Below are 18,598 nucleotides of genomic sequence, written 5' to 3'. Positions count from 1 at the left end.
CGGGCGGCCTGAACCGCTCGGTGTTTGACAGCGGGAAATGGGGAACAAGAGAGCTGCGAGACCTGTGAGCTCACGAGCATGATCGAAACAATGCACTCAATCACCGCCCAGGTTATCCATCTACCCTAATCCTGCTCACTGTCGACCCCTCTGATGCTGGACACAACACTGGGCAAAACACTGGAAATATATACCGGATTACCAAGGGCTCACACCGCTTCTCAAACTCCAGGCCAACCCTCATGTGTCCTAGACCTCAATAGCCTGAAGAGCTCAGTTTCACGCACTTGCGCAATTCTACCATTTTGTTTGGTTGAAATTCGTGGATTAAAGATGTTTTGAAGATATCGTCATATAATGTACAGAGTACATACTTGCCGATGTGCTTGCTAGGCTAATGCCGTGTGGGGATACTTTTAAGGTTTTGTATTGTAGATTCGAGGTGGGTGAACACGTAGCAGAAATGAGGAGGATACGGAATAGCCGGGCTGAACGTCTCACCTACTAGCGACTTCCGAGATAAGTACGCTCTGCCCTTCACCTCGAAGATAGCCGTTCCCGCGGTTTCTCGTCTCTTCTCCAGTTTCTCCCCATCTCAGCTCAGTCGGAAGTCAAAACAGCTGCAAGAGCTTCGTGCATTTGCAACTCTTTGGAGAATCGCTCATTGTCCAGCTTGTCACTTTGCAAATCGCGAAATCATAATTTACTTATAAGACGACATGAACTACGACTACAAATTTGACCTTGACGACAACTGTCCCACCGAAGTTCCCTTCTGTCCCATCAATCCTTCAGACTTGGATTTGAACCTTGTTCCCCGCTATCTTTTTCGTGTGTTCTCTCGAGACAGTTCGGGATGGAATAGCAGCAAGTGGATGAGATCGGAAGCTGCTTTACATACCAAGGTCAATGATATATTCACGCGAGACGACACCTCGGGTATCGCCATTGCCTTGAACGAACACATACGGTGGCAGTTCAACACGCCAATACGCCATCGCGTATTTATATCATGGACAGCCTCGCTTGCTTTTGCCATTCAATTGGCAATCCACAAGCACAAGCGAGAAAGACTATCGTTACATGAAATCTACATATGCGTTCTTGATACCGCAATGTTCCCATCTGGAACTTTTGTCAGAGACCTCACGCTCATGAAAGAATTCAAATCCAAAGTTCCAGATACTCAAAATATAAGGTTCAACGGGTCTCAGACAACGTGGAGTAGACGTGGACTCGAGGCCATGTACCGCAGCCATATCAAAGGCCGCTGTTATGACTTTGCCGAGTACCTTGCTCAAGGCCAGCTTCGCGTCAAGGGCCGGTCAACAGTGCTATCTTGTGACAAGGTCATAAATGCAAATTTGTTTGCATTGGCGCCGCATTGCGAAAGATCTCTGGGCCGCAGGGATAACGGGCTTGCCAATGAAGTTCACTCAGGCCGCGCATCATTTGCTGCCGACAGTCCTCGATCTATAACGCTCAATGAGTACACATCAGCTGTCAGGATTGCACAGGAATTCCCGACTCGTTGGCGCATCATGATGATCGCTAGTCTTCTCGCCCTCCATTGTCGTCCAACGAGCGATTCTGTGCATATTCCAGTTGAACCTACCCTATCGAAAGGTGAGATGATCCGATCTCGCAAAATGGAATTGACTTGTCATCTGACAGTTCACAGTCGATGAACGTTATGAATTGTTGGGGAAGCACTATCCGCCTGCCTTGTTTGGCCGAGTCCCTGAAGTTATGCAATTTGCGTCGTTGATGGCCCGGATGTTCTGGCGCTACCACAGTCAGCTGTTCTTTCTACATCTGACGGATTTCGCAGCCAGTCTGGAATCACTAGGTTCTCACGAATCAGGAATGCCGCAAATTACAGATGCCTGTGCGTGATTTCAGCAGAAGCCATGGATCGTTTTCGAAGCATTCCTATTTGCTTGACTTTGTTGTTGTGGCTCCTCAAAATTTGCCTCACAATGAGCTCTTGCTTGACCAAGCAGAGGTGGGAATGTTGGATGCAAACAAATTAGCTCCTCTAGAAGGGCACACATCAGCACTTTGAGAAGTGTTACAATCACGTGGAGTTCTGACCAAACTTCAAGATACAAATGGCACTAAGAATGACGACAGCGATATTCAATATGTGGATGAAAGAGAGGATCGCCCACGGCGGTGATTGCGCGACACAACTTTCAATGCAACAGGTGCCGCAAAGATTGAGGAAATTTTTGAAACGAGGTGTCGGAGTATGGATTCACTTTAATGCGACGTGGTGTAGATGAGTGTGCTTGTACTTCGTTTAACAGCTCTTGACCTTTCTGTGTATCGATGAAGTCATATTGAGCGAACACTTTGGTGGTCATGTAAAACTCGATTGAGAGTACGCGCAACTAAATTATCCGTAGCAGGCGCACTTGGCTGAACCCAATGCCGAGGTGTTACACAGTGAGTGGACATACCTGAATGCTACCCCGGTGGGATGATCTTGGCAGCAATCTCGGTACATGATTCGTGATGAAGAAACTCAAAGCAAAAATGCTGAGAACTGTGGGGTCCCCGCCTTTCCGTCTCCAGCTTTCCCAGCTTTTCCCCTTGTCTTTCCCGCTTTTGCTTTTATATAGTCTGTCACCTCATCAGCTTGCGCTCCAATCAGCACGGGGCGCCTATAGCAAGGCGCTTGTGACGCGTCCTTCTTTTCGTGTTGACTGCGAGCTATAGCAAGAGCTTGGACAGGAACTCTGCTCAAGCTCCACTATAGACATGTTTACATAGACTATATATTCGCCATGACTTGTCATGTCTATGTGGAAGTTTCTGAGTCGTTATAGGCAGACAGAGCTCTCTGTCAACAATCCCGAGTAAACAGTTCAAGTCATGCCTGCGACACTCCACAGCGTCCTTGCGACCTTTGGCCTAGTCCACGTTGCCGCGGCGGCCCTGGACACATGTGCTCTTGCCACGCAGTACTTTGGAAACGACTATCCGTGGTACATTGATCGCATTCCGTTTTTCGAGACCAGCGACCAGACCATCACTGATGTGTACTATTACCGCCAGAAAATATATCGCGCTCATCAACGCGATATTGGCGCAGATGGCTTCATCTCCACCGAGTTCCTCGACGATGTGTCCTGGCAGGTCGCACCGTGGGGATCACTGAGTGACGCCACGGCATTCCATCTGCTTGAGGGCCGCTGGAATCGCGATCGCATCTTCAAGGAGAGTTATGCAACCTTCATGTACGGTTCGCAAGCGAACCCGCGGGGGTTCTCCGAGGCCATTGCGACGGCTGTTTGGCAGGGCTACCTCGTGGATGGCGTTGTCGACGACGTGACTGGCTATTTGGACTCTATGCAGACTGTGTACCTCGAGTGGGAGAGTGATCACTACGATACGTCCAAGCAAATGTTTTGGATCGCCCCGATTCAAGATGCGACCGAGTATACCATTGCAAGCATCGATGCCAGCTGTGGAGTAGACGGATTTCAGTACGGAGAATCTTTCCGGCCTAGCATTAACAGCGTAAGTCTTTCGCCCTTAATTCATTGATCAAATAAAGGCTGACAAGATATTACAAAGTATCAATATGCCAATGCTCTGGCTATCGCCAATGTGGCCGCCTTGGTAGGTGACACGTCGGTTGCCGAGGCGTATAATGCGCGTGCAGCTACTCTCAAGGACCTGGTGCAGGACAATCTGTGGAACTCGACCTTTGAGCACTTTATCGACAGATACTATGCAACAACGGATTGTGCCACATATTGGGACCCGATTCGCGGGCGAGAACTCGTTGGATATACACCTTGGACACACGATTTACCCGATGACAATGCCACTTATGCGAATGCTTTCTCTCACATTCTTGATGAAAATCTCCTTTTGGGGCAAAGTGGCCTCAGAACGGTTGAGCCAAGCTACGAGTATTACATGGTTCAATATCGTTACGACTCCTCGACCGGGCAGCCAGAATGTCAATGGAACGGTCCTTCTTGGCCTTATCAGACAACCCAAGTCCTAACGGCACTAGCCAATTTGCTTGATCACTACAACAATACCGCGGGTGCCTCTGTAATAACAAAATGGCACTACACCAACTATCTGCGATCCTACGCGATCATTCATTACAATCCCAACAGAGACTACACTCTCGTCCTTGAAGAGGATTACAACGCTGAGACTGGTGCGCCCATCGTTGGTCTTTCACGTTCGCCTCACTACTTTCACTCAGGTTTCATCGACCAGGTCCTGAGCGGATTTGTTGGCATTCGCGCTCGTGGAGATGACGTTCTCGAGGTCAACCCTCTCGCAAGTGAGGACATCACGTACTTTAGGGTCGAGAATGTCTTGTACCACGGCAACGACGTCTCTGTCCAGTGGGACAGTACTGGTGAAAAGTATGGGACGCAGGGTCTCATCATCGAAGTAAACAATGTCCAAGTAGCTTCTTCTTCGACCTTGACCCGTCTGACCGTCAACGTTGGTCGCTTGAGCCCGCCCACATGGCCACGAACTGCACCCGTGTCCATCCAAGCTCAAAACGATGGATCCTACCCCGTCGGCAGCGTCGATGTGGATGGCGCAGATACCAACAAGATCCACGACACGATTGATGGACGCCTCTGGTTCTTTACAGAGTCCACTTACGACGTTGCGCACGGCTACCAATCCCCGGTGGGCGACGGAGCCACGGAACATTGGTTCCAGATTGATTTCGGTACCGCGACGACCGTGGCCAGCTCAGAGATTGCCTTCCTTGACGCTTCGGACCAGGCGATTGCGGTCCCTCTCGACTACCGCATCGAGGCGTACATCAATGATGCATGGGTAGAAGTCACCAGCCCAGCGTACGATGCAGCACTAGCCAATGGCATCACTCATGCGTCATGGACAGCGACGAGTGCCAATCTTGTAAGATTGGTATATACTCCCCAGTCTGGGTTTGCGGTCCGCATCATTGATTGGAAGGTTTATGATACACTGGTCACCGACACCAGCACAGTTTGTTCATAAGCCTGAGGTGTGTTGTGTAAGATTCGATGAACCACTTTCGGTCTCGCTGCATAGTAATTAATTTAGAAGTCTTGCACAAGATGATCTTGGTTCAATTTACCCCTTGTGAGAATCGAGGTCGTCTCGTGCTTGGATAATTGCGTATTATTTCTACTGTATTTGTTTGTTGAATTTATTGGTGTCAAGTCTCATGTCTAGGGGTTCTCTATCCCACGGTCGCGTTCCAGACGTCAATGTTGATCCACGCCGCAGAGTCGCATTCGTGATCTTTCGATTTCGTGCTGACGTTGAATTGCCCGTCTGTCGTGTTGACCATGGTAAACCCAAAACACTGGCCCGGGTAGTCTGTATTCCATGTATTCCGCCAGCAGACGGAGCTACAGGGGTTTTTCTTGCCGCTCTTGATGGCGGACTCGTTGTCTTGGTTGAAGGCGGCGCATGCGTCGATGCAGTCATTCAAGCTCTCGTAAGGATCGTTGACCGCTTGGCCCGTTATGCCTATAAACAGGTTGCTGCAAAGCTTGCGGAATTGCTGATCCGTGTCCGACGGCGTGTATACCGTCATGTTGGCAGCTGGGCAGTCGCGCCAAAGCGTTCGTGACCCGTACGTCACGGCGGTTTGGGCCGGTGTTGTCGCCTTTCGCGTCGAGGTGGCTGCGCTGCCCGTGGTAGCAGTACCAGCGCTATCAGCGGCTGCGCGTTCGCTGGAGTTGTGGTTTGACATCGCTGCGCCAATGCCCCCGCCGACGCCCGCCAGCACAAGTATTACAGCGCCATAGATGAGGGCCCAGAAAATCTTGGGCGATACACCCCAGCCGCATATTTGACGCTTCTTGGTTGGTGTAGCGGCCGCCGCCGCACTGGTCGGCGCTGCTATTGCTGTCGCACTCGTCTGATCATATTCATGGACATAGGTATATTTGTCGGCGGTGTGATACTCTTCGGGTTCTGGGCTTGCTGGAATCGCTTGCGGCAGCGAACGGTCCGGGGCGATCTGAGGTTCGGTGCCCGGCACCACCTGAAGCGTCGAGTAGCTATAGCTGGTGTCGTACTCGTGAGCCATGTTGTTTGTGCGTGTAGCCGCTGGGTTTACCAGCTATGTAACGTGGAAAATTTCTACATTAATTGGGAACTAGACGGTCCTTTCTTATTTCCTTCCTTTTTAAGGAGAACATTGCAATTGCAATAAGCTGAGAATGCGATGCTCGCCACCCACCAAAGTGACAGGGCGCTGACTTAAGTTGTCCAGGCTGATGCCACGCTTTCCTGCAGGACTCGTTTGTTCCAGCACCAATCGTGCCATCAGGGGCCTAAATTAGGCCTGCCAAGATCTCACTACCATGGCCCTGGCTATGGAGTCAGCAGGGGTTTACTGCGCTGTCCCGTTATGCTCACTGGCCACTGCACGAAAGTACAAGATTTTGCCCTTGAGTCTCTCCTTGTCCTGCCTGTAACCTTTTCACAACGTTTTGACATTACTTCAAGCTGACCTTGCAGGAGTACCCTCGTTGCTCGATAAAATCCATATTTATCCCAGCGTAGAGATATCCATTGGCGTCGATATGGAAACCATTTCATTGGACATCAGAGTCTGCATAGCAACCTTGGAAGACGGGGATGGAGGAAATAGTCCTAGTCTGACACTCCACAGCGAGCGTCGGCTGAGAGTCGGGCCCCGTTATATAACTTCTTAACCTTACCTTATGGGTCCAATAGTTTCGGCCCACGGAATCAATACAGAGCCTCTCCCACCGCAGTGCCGCTTGATTGCATGAATGCAAGCTTCCTGGCCTGCCATTGCCAATCACACAAATTGTGTATCCATAAATGGCCGAGTCCAGACATATTATTCACTTGATCGTCCATGAATTGCGCTCATGAGCTCCACGAGGATTCTTGGTAGGATCAACAATCGGCCTGTCATATTTATAACACTCCAAGGTAGAAACCCAACAGTGAAGATAAGCCTGTCGTATTCTGATGTTGCATGGCACTCACATCCTAGCGGTTGCAAGTCCAACAATGTTGATATTCTGATCGAGGCAATTACGAAATACGCTCCGTGAATAATTGATTCACCATCATCAATGGTCTCAACCCAATAGCGCGAGCTCTAGCGGGCCGAACCGCTGTGTCTGGTCCTGGTACGCCCCAAGTGGAATACGACATCCATAGATGTCACAACTACTCTGTCTCCAACTGAAAACTCTAATTTGTCCATTTAAAGTCCTAGAAAGAAATATCGCTCAGACCAAAAAGGACCTTTTCTATAAACCTTACTCCAACCAGAATTCCATCCTCATCTTGCATATCTTTGTCGTCGCCAAAGTCTTCGTTCCCCTCATCCAAGCAGGTCAAGCATGTGACCACAACAGATGTGTATTTGTCGCCCATGCGAAGTGGAAGTTTTGACCTGGCCAGAGCAACCAAGTGATCCTTTATGTGGTCATACGAATTCGTTGCTTCAATGATCCTTGGCTCAAAGTCTCCAGTCTCCATCCCCAAAGCTGCGGATGGCTTGGGCTTGGGTTCAACATTGCTAGCGTCCCCCTCTTCAACGTGCTCATACTCCACAAAGCTGGTCCACAGGCCAATCTCCAGGAGGCAGACGCCGAGGCTGTAGACGTCGTGTTGCATGACATATTTGTTGTGCGCGCTCAGACCTTGCCGAGAGGGATGCCTGTACAAGTCTCTCTCCAATGCAGCATCGCCCTTTCGCAGAGTGTGGAAGTTGATATTGCGAAAGGAGTCGAACCCCAGCAGGTAAGTCTTGCCTGCGGCTTGATCATCCAAAGAGAAATCTCCAAAAGAGATGATCGTCTCGGGTCGAATGTTCTTGTGCACGAAATCGCAAGTGTGGATGAAGCTGATTGCTTGAGCAAGACGTCGAGCCAGATCCAGAATCTTTGAAAGGCTGAATGTTTGCGGCTTCATCAGCTCTTGTCGAAGGCTTCTAGGCTCGCGCGCATCTGCCGGCAGGCTAAAGACTAGGTTGATCGATTGGATTTGAGTAGTACCTTCGCGCTTCCGTTTGACAAGGCCACGCGCAGCCAAAAGGCCAAATTCATCCGACTCGACTCGACTAAGCTTCCTCGCCAGAGATTCTGCATCAGTTCTGACTTGATTGAGGTCAATGTCGGATGAGCAGTCAATCGTATTGACGATATAACGCTTGGGTGACTTGATTCGATGAACAATTTTGGTCGTTGAGTATGGAACAGTCTCTGTTTGGTCCCAATCAAGTTTGTTATCTGATAGAGTTACGTGGATATCCGAGGCAGAATCGAATGCCAAAGCTTTTCGCAAGTTTCCTGCCGAGACAAGTGTTTTGCTCGAACTCGAGGATTTACTCGAGCTACTCGAGATAGTCGACTCGTTATCGACGGACTCGAGCTCCCTCTTGTCGAATGAAAGCGCCTCATCAATGGACTTGTTGGCTATTCTCAGTATCAGGTACCACGTCGGATCAAAGAGACGCTGCCATTCACCGAGCTCGTGAATAGTGTTGTCAAGGGAGGCGCGAAGAGGCGGCACTCGCCATTTGTTGACGCCACCGCCACGAGATGGCGATTTCAAGAGTGATTCGATTTTCGCAATTGCCTTTTCTTGCTTGCTCTGGAGCATTGCGAACACTTCGAGGTGAATTGAGCAATGTTCGTGACCCATTGTATTTGCAACTCGCTTCACAAATTCGATGTGAAGCGACGTCCGACTCCAGATACTTTCCACAATGAGTATTTTCTCCGCGACGATATTGTTTGCATTCTGGAAATCCTTGTACGCCCGGATGAGCTTTGATCCGTATCTCTCGGACAGTCAGTATTCGGTTCATATGGAGGAAACTCCAACTTACTTCAAACACAGGTCTGCGCCTGCTACCACTGCTAGGATCAGTTCTGCAGACATTTTATCGCTATGCAACACACGGTAGATCCGGAGCAACGGGAATTCAATCTCTCATCCTTTTGCAAAGAACTATTAATGCTTGAAGCGCCAGCCTCGCGAGAACACATCAGGTGACCATGAAATCATTGGAGGGACAGGTGCAGGCGTCCTAGATATGGGAGGGGCTGTGTGCATGCAGATGCTAACCGACTTGGTATCTAACCCGCATGTGGGCGCTCCTCCGCCATTCGCAAGCTGAAATAAGCCACTCAACTCTTGGATTCTTGCTTCTCGGCGACACAATTTTGTTCTAGCGGTCGTCGGATTCAAAGTATCATCAATCATCGATAGCTTCTATACCACAAACAACGTGGCAAACTACGAGACCACAACTCGCGCCCCAAAATATCAATCGACGCCCTCTCTGACGTTGCCGAAGACCCCGCAACATGCGCCGCCGTCGCGACCACCCGTAAGCGCAAGCCATGGCTGGTCATAGTCTGGTTTCTGATCTGGTGCGCGACTCCAAGATCGAGACCGAGTGGTTGGGTTCTTGCTTGCGACATGTATTTTACGACACCGGCCCTTCTGCAAAGCAGCGCCGGATTCGTCGTGAAGAAACATGGGTTCGCCAAAAGTTTGTCGGGCGGGGCGCGTACGGCTGCGTATATCTGGAACAGTGCGAGATTGGAAGCTCGCAAAAGCTTCGGGCTGTAAAAGAGATTAAAAAGTCCGTGGTTCCAGGCGAGGAACTGGATTATATGCGTGAGCTGGAAGCGGTTGCGAAGTTTTCGCATCAGAAAGTAAACGACCTCCATATAGCGTCCAAGCTCTAATATGATCATACTAACTTCGCAAGTATTCCCACTGCTTTGTACAGTCCCACGGCTGGTTCGAGCTTGAAGATTCCATCTTTATATCAATGGAGTATCTTGCAAGTGGTGACTTGCAGAGTCATCTCCAGGGACCACTGGATGATATCGAGGCAAGACAGATCACGTTGCAAGTTTTGGAAGGATTAACTTTTATGCACGACAATGGCTTTGTGCATCGGGATCTCAAACCAGGGGTACGTACAGATATCCATCCAAACAGAAGGAGAATGCATCTAATATCAAACCAAGAACATCATGGTCGTCAGCAAGAATCCGGACTGGTTTGTCAAAATCACAGACTTTGGGGTGAGCAAGCGACGCCAGCAAGATGTCACTACGCTCCATACCATGCAGCGAGGCACTTTCGGTTTCGTTGCCCCAGAAGTGCTTGAGCTCCTTCCTGACAAATCATATACATTTTCTGTCGACATGTGGTCCATGGGTGCTGTTGTCTACAGGATCCTCACGAATGCGACTGCTTTCCAAAATCTCGCAGAGCTTTTCAGGTTCGCCACTGGCATCTCAGCGTTCCCAACACATGCACTAGAGAGTAATCAAACTTCAAAAGAGGCTCAAGATTTCATTTTGAAGTTGATGAAGCCAAACCCCAAAGACCGTTTATCTGCATCTTCGGCGGCTCGTCATATATGGATCGTCGGCGATACCCAGAACAGCTTGACGAGCAATGTAATTTTGTCGGACATCGAAACTATAGACAGTCCGCTTCTGGTCGAGACAAATCCACAAACAGACTCTATGGGATCCAAGGATTGGAGTATGGACAGCGGCGGTAGTTCTACAATACGATTGAAACCATCTTCCGGGGATATTACGAAAATTTCAAATCAGTTGACGGAAGTGTCTGTTACTGAGAATGACAACGATATTGGGAGCAATGACACGAATGTCACAACGACAATCTTTACTCCCGAAGCAATTCAACGAATCAAATATCAGAAACCCTCCATCGACGAAGTTCCTGAGGATAGGGAGCTTCGCCCAAATCTTCCACTCGATGCACCATTTGTACTTGAAACTATGGAAACATCTGAATTCGAAGCCGATCCCGCGACATCAAGCCCACAAGTCACGGTTGAGATGGAGACGTTACGTCGATTTGAAGTTGATGACAACAACGGCCCCTTCACCGGCGTGTCCGAGGATGCTACACAAGACATGGAATATGACCTTGATGGCTCGCTGCCAGAAACGATTATCTTCGTAGAAGAATCATCCGGCAACAGTTCCAATGAATGGACGGACACAGACATGGACGGAGAGGTTGACGACACTGACGTCAGGTCGGGCGGCGCGATAAGTGAATCATCCGACCTGGAAGGTGAAGACCGATTTCAATCGAGGTAAGCAAATTCCACAGGAGTCAAATATCTTTTTCATCACTAAGTCGACACAGAGACATACATAGATGCAGGATAATTGAACTTGGACCCTTTCCTAAGGGCAGTTGCGCCGATTGTGGAGCCTTTCCTCAGCCTAAAGGTCAGGCATGGAAGAGAGTATCTGCAGGCGGGCCATGCGACGAATGCCTACTCGAGCATATTGCCCTCGCCTTGGTGTCTCCAAAATATATGCCTCCACGATATTTCAAGCGGTGGGACGTTGACCGCAGATCGATAGGACTAATCCTGAGCCCCGAAGTGAACCGTGCCTGGGACCTCCTTGAACGGCTCCAGTACAAGGCCCAAGATGACACCTGGAAGTGTTACGAGGGCCACAGTCACCCATTAGCTTTTCACGTGACGATGGGACCCTTGCCGATCTGGAAGAACTCTATTCGATGCTTGGGGTGCCTGAACGAAAAAGAACTTGGATCAACAATCGACGGCAGTTCGCGTAAATCACGGCACTACACAGAGTATTGTCTATATTGCTCAAAACTATTTGGCTCTTGCAGTTGTCCGGAATGGCTCGATGCAACCATACGGTCGTTCGTGGACGCATTGAAGCAAAAGAACGTGCTCAGAGAAGTGACGCACACGGCAATAAGAGACGCACTCTATGAACGGGGCGACATGATGAATCCAGATTCTTCGGAGCCTCTGCGGTATCAGCTATTCTCTGAAAGTCTTTGGCGCTCGACTTTGAAGCACATAAGCCCCCCGCAGCCGCTCTCTACCCAAGCGCTGCAAAGGCTCAATCGCGCATATGGTTCAGCGGATTCTCTTGATGTGAGCCCACGAAGAAGAGGTCCTTGTGCCGTGTATGACGGATCCCGATACGCTGAGAGCACGTCTGGATCGTCTGACGGTTCAGTTCAGCCGCTATCTGGGGTGCAGCCGCTCTCTGTCCAAGCACTTATGAAGTTAAATGAAGAAAATGGATCAACGCATTTTGATTATGAGAAGCAACGAAGAGCTCAACTTGCTGTGTACGGTGGATCCCGATACGCTGATAGTGCGTGTGATGATTCACTGTACCATGGCTTTGCGAGGCCTCGTAATACGAGGACACGCAACGATACTCAAGTCCAAGGCCGTCAGGAATCTGCAAGGCAATCCCTTCAGACTTCGATACGACAAAGAAAAGCACGCGACGATGTGGAAGATGCTATCGCCTTCGAGCAGGAACATTTCGGCCAATCTACCGGGAGGTCAGGCACAAAAAAACGGCACCGAACTATTTCCCCTGCTAGAGTTAGCGGCATGAACTTCGACAGGGTTGACCACTAGATGCAAGGAAGCCAGGTTTCTAGACAAATATGTCCAGTGAAGAAAACAATATGGGGTATGATTGGTCTTATCAATTGGATTTTTCAAGAGCATCTTTGCTCTAACAGCCACTTTCGAGTATTCGTCAGGCCCTGTCATGCGTGCCACTCCGCACATGAGCATCTCATATCATTCGTTGCTGCTCGGAAGTTGAAAATGGTGTAGGGCGGTCATGAAACTCTTCTGCACGCATCTCAAAAAACCCATTCTCAAGATATTCATCATCCATAAACATACCAACGTCATCTCTGCCACCAAACATGTCTTGATTTCCGTCCCGTGGCCATCCGAATGATGAATTCTCCTTCTCGGCGTTAGCAGTGATATCTGCCATGGTGGCAGACGCCAAGATATCAAAGGCGTCACGCTTGCCCTTGAACGCTGGAAAATGCTCCACCATGCCCCATAGCACAGAAGAGCATGTATGTACCAGAGATTCGAGTCTCTTGATCGCAACTCGCTGACGTACTGAAGCGGAGTGTGTATAGCTGTAGAGGAGACTTGTCCCTGCGGAGCTCAGGTTCTCCACGGCTTGCCACAGAATCGTTAGTTTGTATTCGCGAAAGGATCGCGAGTATATCTGAACCAGGTTGGTTGCGACCTCGGAAAGTGCGACGAGGGCCGCATCTGACGGCTCTGAGATATTGGGCGAGGGACTGTAAAGAAACAATAGTGCCCGATATAGTGACAATTCGAAGTTTTCAAGATTGATCCGTTGATCATCGTTCAGGTTGCTGCCACCAGGGCATTTCTTGTACCACGCCCACAAGCGGGCGTGCATTTGGTGCTGCCAACGGTCCAAATCAAGGGTTGAATTGACCGGCCATGGCTTCTCGCACAAGATGTTTTGAATTTCTGACTGTAATTGGCGATAGCGGAACAGGTGAATGCTGAGGCTTTTGCTCCAGAATCGGCCGTCTTCGGGGGCATTGATTCCGCTGTGCTTTATGAATTCGTCGTCCACCTCATTAGGAAACTGACAATGGCTTCAGTAAACAGAGACAACATTTCCATCCAAGCAGCAGCACGTCTGAAGGGGAGCATTATATACCTTGGTCGTTATGGATCCATCCGATATACCCAGCGGCATGTTTATGGCGATTGCAACGCTTCTGTCCATTGCATACGCAACCCAAAACACGCGCCTCTTGGTGTCGAGGATCAATGCGTCGAATTCTGTTGTCTCTTGGTCCTTGTGAAGGCCCAGCTCAATCGCTAGGCGTAGCGCTGCCCCGACTGGCTTCCACACATCCCATGTCGTAGGATGATGATATGAGTACATGGCAATGAGAAGAAGCGCCTGTACACCGATGTAGTCATTGGGCACAACTGCGTCGTCCAAGAACTGAAGCGCCATTTTGTGATAGCGATCAGCCAAAGTAATTGGAATGCCAAAGGGGTCTCGTTTTTGCCTAATGACAATGGCCACGGCAAACACTGCAAATACAAAGAAGACGGCCAACTTGAAATCATTATCGCAGTGCTCGCTCCCCAAGTCAACGAGCTCTGGTGATGCGTAGACGAAATCTAGTTTTTGTCGAAAGGACGTTTCGTGAAGCAAGGGCAGGCCTGTATTGGCGAATTGAAAGTAGGCATCAGCCAGACTATCAGCTGCTTCTCTGCTACTAGGCAGTGAAACTTTCGTGGTAACCAAGTCATGCATCAGGTCGGGCAGAAGACGCTTTCTGGTCAAGATTGATTCTGGCGAGATGGGACTTGCCACCTGCGGACTGCTCTTGGCGCTGATGAATCGTCTCAAGAGAATCTGAGAAAATGGCGGTTCCTCCACAGCACGGCGTTGGGTAAGATCTAGAATCCTGTCGAGCATGGCCTGAGTTGCTGCGGCATATGGCCCAGGGTGCCCAGCATCCGGGCCAGCATCTCCCAAAGGCGTGTCTTGAGGAGGATGCACCGAAGCTTGGGCTCTAATCTGTCTTGAGACTTCTCGGCCTGTTTCTGAGATCAATGTCTGATTGTCATGCGGAATGTTGTTCTTCTCCAAGAGAAATTGTAGCCTCTCCAAGTGAAGTTGTTGTTGCGTGACACGTTCCTCCAAGGTTAGCAAGTGACTAGGTTGGATATCAGTAAGTCGTGCTTGAGTTTGATTCCCTCTCACTGGTGAATGTTCAAGGGAAAACACACCTTCTTGACACTTGTTTGTTGGCTACAGAATCAAAATTGACGCACTCAACACCAGCAGTTTGGCACAGAGTACAGGCCTGATCGCCATGAAGAATTAGCCATGATATCGTTCGCGAGGCCTGAACGCGACAGAGTGGAAATGAGTTCGCACCGGTAGCTTTTGATCACAGCGCCGCTTCTTTTGCCGACAACGGTTACAGGCCGTGATATTGGACCGCGAGAGCGCTGTAAGCTGCTGCAATGGCGGCCCCTCACTAAGACTTGACATGTCTTATGGCGGTCTCGTGCTTGCGATCTCTCCGCCGACACATTTGTCACTATGGGAGGGTCTGTGCTGTTGACTAGAGAATACTTTCGGTGAATTGAAATTTGTTTTTACAAAGACACATTTCTTTGACTGGAAAATTCGGAAAGAAAAGCCAGGGATCTGATGGGGAACTTCGCATTTGCTTCAGCTGAATCTCCCCCGCAGTCTCATGAATGCAGATGCCCACGCCAAGGATCAAGTTCATTCGACGCCATCTTTATTTAGGTGCAAGTCTCAGTGAACAGCTGTAACGCGACGCAGTGCAACTACCTGATCCTTATAGTGAACACGATGGTTATTACAAACCTGCCACCGACCATATTCACGCACAATGCATATCAAGTATGCGCATCGTTGAAGAAAACTTTTCACAGTGCTTGTTGATTGAGATTTATTCATGAATGGAGTCAATTTTTTCAGGGTCCTATACCGCCGTCAACCGATAAGAAGCGGTCCTCGCAACGGCAGCAGGCACACTTGTCGTCTCGATGATGATCTCGGTCCATTCTGTCCACCTGCGGCGCACCAGTCTCTGCAATGCCAGCTCGTCATGGGCTTCCCTGGCCCAGAAAACCCTCGGATTGTGTTTGTCTGGGTAGTTCGGGATGATGAAGACCCCAATTGAACCCATGAGCACCGCCAATAGGGCCTAAGCACTGAAGAGCCAGCGCCAGCCCGAAATGCCATGCAGGCCGTCTAGGGCATTAATCAATGCCGCCTGCACAGTCTCGGACACCACACCGTCAAATGCTTGGCATAAGTGATAGATTGCCAGTCGCATAGCCAGCTCCTCGGGGGTATACCTGAAGCAGATATCACGCGTCAGTCAATTGTAGCTTAGTTCCCACGCAAGGTGATTCAGCTCCTTACGTACCAATGCATCAACAGCGTCACCATACCAAACCAAGCGCCGTACTCGCACAATCCTATAAGGACTTTGAGAACACAAATCTGGTGCGCGCTTGTGGTCACAGCCATGAACCCCGTAATGACACCACTTGCAATCTCGAGGCCACTCAACCAGTAGTTGGGCCCTACATGAGCCATGATGATCTGGCCGGGAATCATTGCAAAGCAATACGCCGCCTGAATATAGTTTGTAAAATAGTCGAACTCGTTTACGTAGGAATGCAAGTCTTCTTCGATTGGTGCACTGAGGGCGCTGCTGATGATCCGCCTGGTACAGCCAAAAAGTATCACGAATATGTCGAGTCGCAGCACCAGATCCTTTTCGCAACGCGACCTTGATTCGGCTTGCGTGAACATTGTCGACTTGTCAATTGCCGTTTTGGAAGAAAATAGTTGAGACGATTCAGACTACATGTATGTGATGGATGCACCGCAACATCTCTGTCTCGTCTTCTCAGAGCCGGGCGGGGCCCACATCATTTATATCTGTTGTTGGCGACTACAAGTCGGACACGCCAAGTCTTCATGAAGATAGATTCAGCAGGATTCTGTAACCAATGCCGCCTTCTCTCTCTCTCTCCCTCTCTGAATTTCAGATTCTCGATTCTATGCTTCATGATACCGACGCTTTCGCATGATAGTAATAGCCGTGGAACAACTCCCGAAAGTCAGTTTCGCGTGCCTGTATTCACTCGCTCGGCGCTGTGCCCGCTCAAGCGGAAGTGGGGCCGCAAACCAATGCGGCGACGTCCGCAAATTTCTCCCGCTAATCCACTGGAACCCGGAAGCAGGCCGCAACCTCCAGCAATTCTCCAGGGCTTGGATCTCTGGCTGTCTTGCTGCCCATACTAGGCGATGACCTATCATGTCCGGTCCCGCAGATGTCAGTGGAAGCACGCCGCCGAGGGTGGTCTTCCCGGGGCAGCCTGGCGCCGCATGAATACAGACGGTCGGATGACAGCCATAGTTGAGAGTGGTGAAATAATTGCCCATTGGTTCCTTGGCTCTTTCATTGAGTATTAAAGTTCAAGATTTCTCTTGAATGGATAGCGAAACCAAAAATCCATTCTACTTTACTCTTCATGCCTTGATTAGCCAGCATGGAGCCATCACTACCCGTTTCCCACCCAAGCCTGTCTTATTGGCATCGAACAACGCGTGCATACCCGCACTTGGATAGGAATCGCCAAACTGACGTTCCTCCATCCAGCAAATATGTCATTATTGGCTCCGGCATTTCTGGGGCTTTAGTAGCCTGGAATCTGATCAAGGACGGAGTGAAGGGTGACGAGATACTGATTCTCGAAGCCAGAGAAGCTGTATCGGGGGCCAGCGGAAGGAATGCTGGGCACATACGACCAGGTACGATGACCAACGCCTCTGCCACCTTTCTTGTGGTACTACAAACATTCGTTTCCTGACTTGAACACCCTTTCATAGATGCTTTCCGGGGCTTCCCTGTGTATGCCGCTATACACGGCCCCGAAGAAGCCCGCAAAATCATTGAAAACGAGAGGATCGTTCTCGAGCAAGCCAAGTCTTTCATAACCTCGAATCACATTGACTGCGATTTCCAAGACACTACAACAATCGACGTCTGCTTGTCACAAGAGTTTGTCAATCACCAGGAGAAAAGTCTGGCAGCATACAAACAGGTCGGAGGCGACACATCCCACATCAAGTTCCACGATGCCGAAGACGCAAAAGTAAAGACTAGAGTCCCAGATGTCATTTGCGCATACGAATGGCCTGCTGGGTCGGTCCACCCTGCCAAACTGACTCAGTGGGTGCTAGACGACGTGATCAACCAGGGAGCACAACTTTGGACGTATTGTGCAGCGACCGCGGTCAAACCCCACGTCGACCCGGGCAGCTCTGGCCTGCGATGGGACATTCATACCCCAAGGGGCGTGTTGGCTGCCGAGACGGTCATTCACTGCGCGAATGCATACTCAGCCTATCTGCTGCCCCATTTGGCTCATTTTGTCACGCCGAGGAGATCGCAAGTCCATGCCTTTGTGCCGAATGCATCTGGCGCGGGCTCCAATGTCCTTGGGCTCACAATGTCTCTGAGGTACGGCCTTCATCATTACTTTTCCGTGAACCAGGTCAAGGGAAGCGGGACGGTGATTCTCGGGGGCTCCTCGACTAGGTCGGATGCCGACTCGAACGCAAATTTGGTTGCATCCATGACTACGTTTGATGATAGTAACCATTGTCTGAAGTATGAGGAAAACAGCAAGAAGGAATTTTCAATGCTTTTCCCAGATGGCCAGCACGGCCAATCTCGCCCTGGTGAGGGATTTGATCAGTCTTGGACAGGAATCTTGGGCATGACTCCAGATAACGTGCCATTGGTCGGGTCCGTGGAAGGACTCGAAGGACAATGGATCTGTGCTGGATTTAATGGTCATGGTAAGTCTCCCTTACCTCAATGTATACAGGGCTTGTTTGCTAATCTTCGCACGTGCAAGGCATGGCAAGAGTGTTCACCTGCGCGCCTGGCTTGGCAATGTTGATTTCCGGCCAGCCTTGGAGTGCCACTGGCCTTCCCTTATGCTTCCAGTACACACAGCAGAGGATCGACAGGTATGCCAAGACGAGATTCCAGGTCGCAACTTGAGGTATCTGCACCGAAAGAGATGATACCGATGGGAAGAGGACATCCAAATGACAGACGAGAGAGAGAGAGAGAGAGAGAGAGAGAGAGAGAGAGAGAGAGAGAGAGAGACGTACTT

The 18,598-nt window shown here is 49.9% G+C and overlaps 8 protein-coding genes across 8 annotated transcripts; 4 read left to right on the top strand and 4 right to left on the bottom strand.

Moving 5' to 3' along the window:
• Nucleotides 1-719: 719 nt before the first annotated feature.
• PFICI_12268 (uncharacterized protein) lies at nt 720-1,688 on the top strand (the record flags this gene model as incomplete). The annotated part of the gene is made up of 1 exon (XM_007840849.1): nt 720-1,688. One exon carries the CDS (start codon nt 720-722, stop codon nt 1,686-1,688), a length of 969 nt encoding a protein of 322 aa, XP_007839040.1.
• A 1,189-nt stretch (nt 1,689-2,877) lies between these two features.
• Nucleotides 2,878-5,013, top strand: PFICI_12267 (uncharacterized protein; the record flags this gene model as incomplete). The annotated part of the gene is made up of 2 exons (XM_007840848.1): nt 2,878-3,525; nt 3,583-5,013. 2 exons carry the CDS (start codon nt 2,878-2,880, stop codon nt 5,011-5,013), a joined length of 2,079 nt encoding a protein of 692 aa, XP_007839039.1.
• Nucleotides 5,014-5,218: 205 nt separating this feature from the next.
• Nucleotides 5,219-6,076, bottom strand: PFICI_12266 (uncharacterized protein; the record flags this gene model as incomplete). Its single annotated transcript, XM_007840847.1, has 1 exon — nt 5,219-6,076. The coding sequence occupies one exon, from the start codon at nt 6,074-6,076 to the stop codon at nt 5,219-5,221; it is 858 nt and encodes a 285-aa protein (XP_007839038.1).
• A 1,166-nt stretch (nt 6,077-7,242) lies between these two features.
• Nucleotides 7,243-8,679, bottom strand: PFICI_12265 (uncharacterized protein; the record flags this gene model as incomplete). Its single annotated transcript, XM_007840846.1, has 1 exon — nt 7,243-8,679. One exon carries the CDS (start codon nt 8,677-8,679, stop codon nt 7,243-7,245), a length of 1,437 nt encoding a protein of 478 aa, XP_007839037.1.
• Nucleotides 8,680-9,383: 704 nt separating this feature from the next.
• Nucleotides 9,384-12,463, top strand: PFICI_12264 (uncharacterized protein; the record flags this gene model as incomplete). Its single annotated transcript, XM_007840845.1, has 4 exons — nt 9,384-9,701; nt 9,758-9,967; nt 10,023-11,134; nt 11,206-12,463. 4 exons carry the CDS (start codon nt 9,384-9,386, stop codon nt 12,461-12,463), a joined length of 2,898 nt encoding a protein of 965 aa, XP_007839036.1.
• Nucleotides 12,464-12,626: 163 nt separating this feature from the next.
• On the bottom strand, nt 12,627-14,732 carry PFICI_12263 (uncharacterized protein; the record flags this gene model as incomplete). Its single annotated transcript, XM_007840844.1, has 4 exons — nt 12,627-13,478; nt 13,554-14,571; nt 14,645-14,654; nt 14,690-14,732. 4 exons carry the CDS (start codon nt 14,730-14,732, stop codon nt 12,627-12,629), a joined length of 1,923 nt encoding a protein of 640 aa, XP_007839035.1.
• Nucleotides 14,733-15,600: 868 nt separating this feature from the next.
• PFICI_12262 (uncharacterized protein) lies at nt 15,601-16,217 on the bottom strand (the record flags this gene model as incomplete). The annotated part of the gene is made up of 2 exons (XM_007840843.1): nt 15,601-15,754; nt 15,826-16,217. The coding sequence occupies 2 exons, from the start codon at nt 16,215-16,217 to the stop codon at nt 15,601-15,603; spliced, it is 546 nt and encodes a 181-aa protein (XP_007839034.1).
• A 743-nt stretch (nt 16,218-16,960) lies between these two features.
• Nucleotides 16,961-18,483, top strand: PFICI_12261 (uncharacterized protein; the record flags this gene model as incomplete). The annotated part of the gene is made up of 3 exons (XM_007840842.1): nt 16,961-17,222; nt 17,301-18,275; nt 18,335-18,483. The coding sequence occupies 3 exons, from the start codon at nt 16,961-16,963 to the stop codon at nt 18,481-18,483; spliced, it is 1,386 nt and encodes a 461-aa protein (XP_007839033.1).
• Nucleotides 18,484-18,598: the final 115 nt, after the last annotated feature.

This window comes from Pestalotiopsis fici (assembly GCF_000516985.1).
Source record: "Pestalotiopsis fici W106-1 unplaced genomic scaffold PFICI_Scf_10, whole genome shotgun sequence".
In the NCBI taxonomy this organism is placed as follows: domain Eukaryota; kingdom Fungi; phylum Ascomycota; class Sordariomycetes; order Amphisphaeriales; family Sporocadaceae; genus Pestalotiopsis; species Pestalotiopsis fici.
Note: the sequence above shows the minus strand (reverse complement) of the source record. Positions and strands in the feature narration are given on the sequence as shown.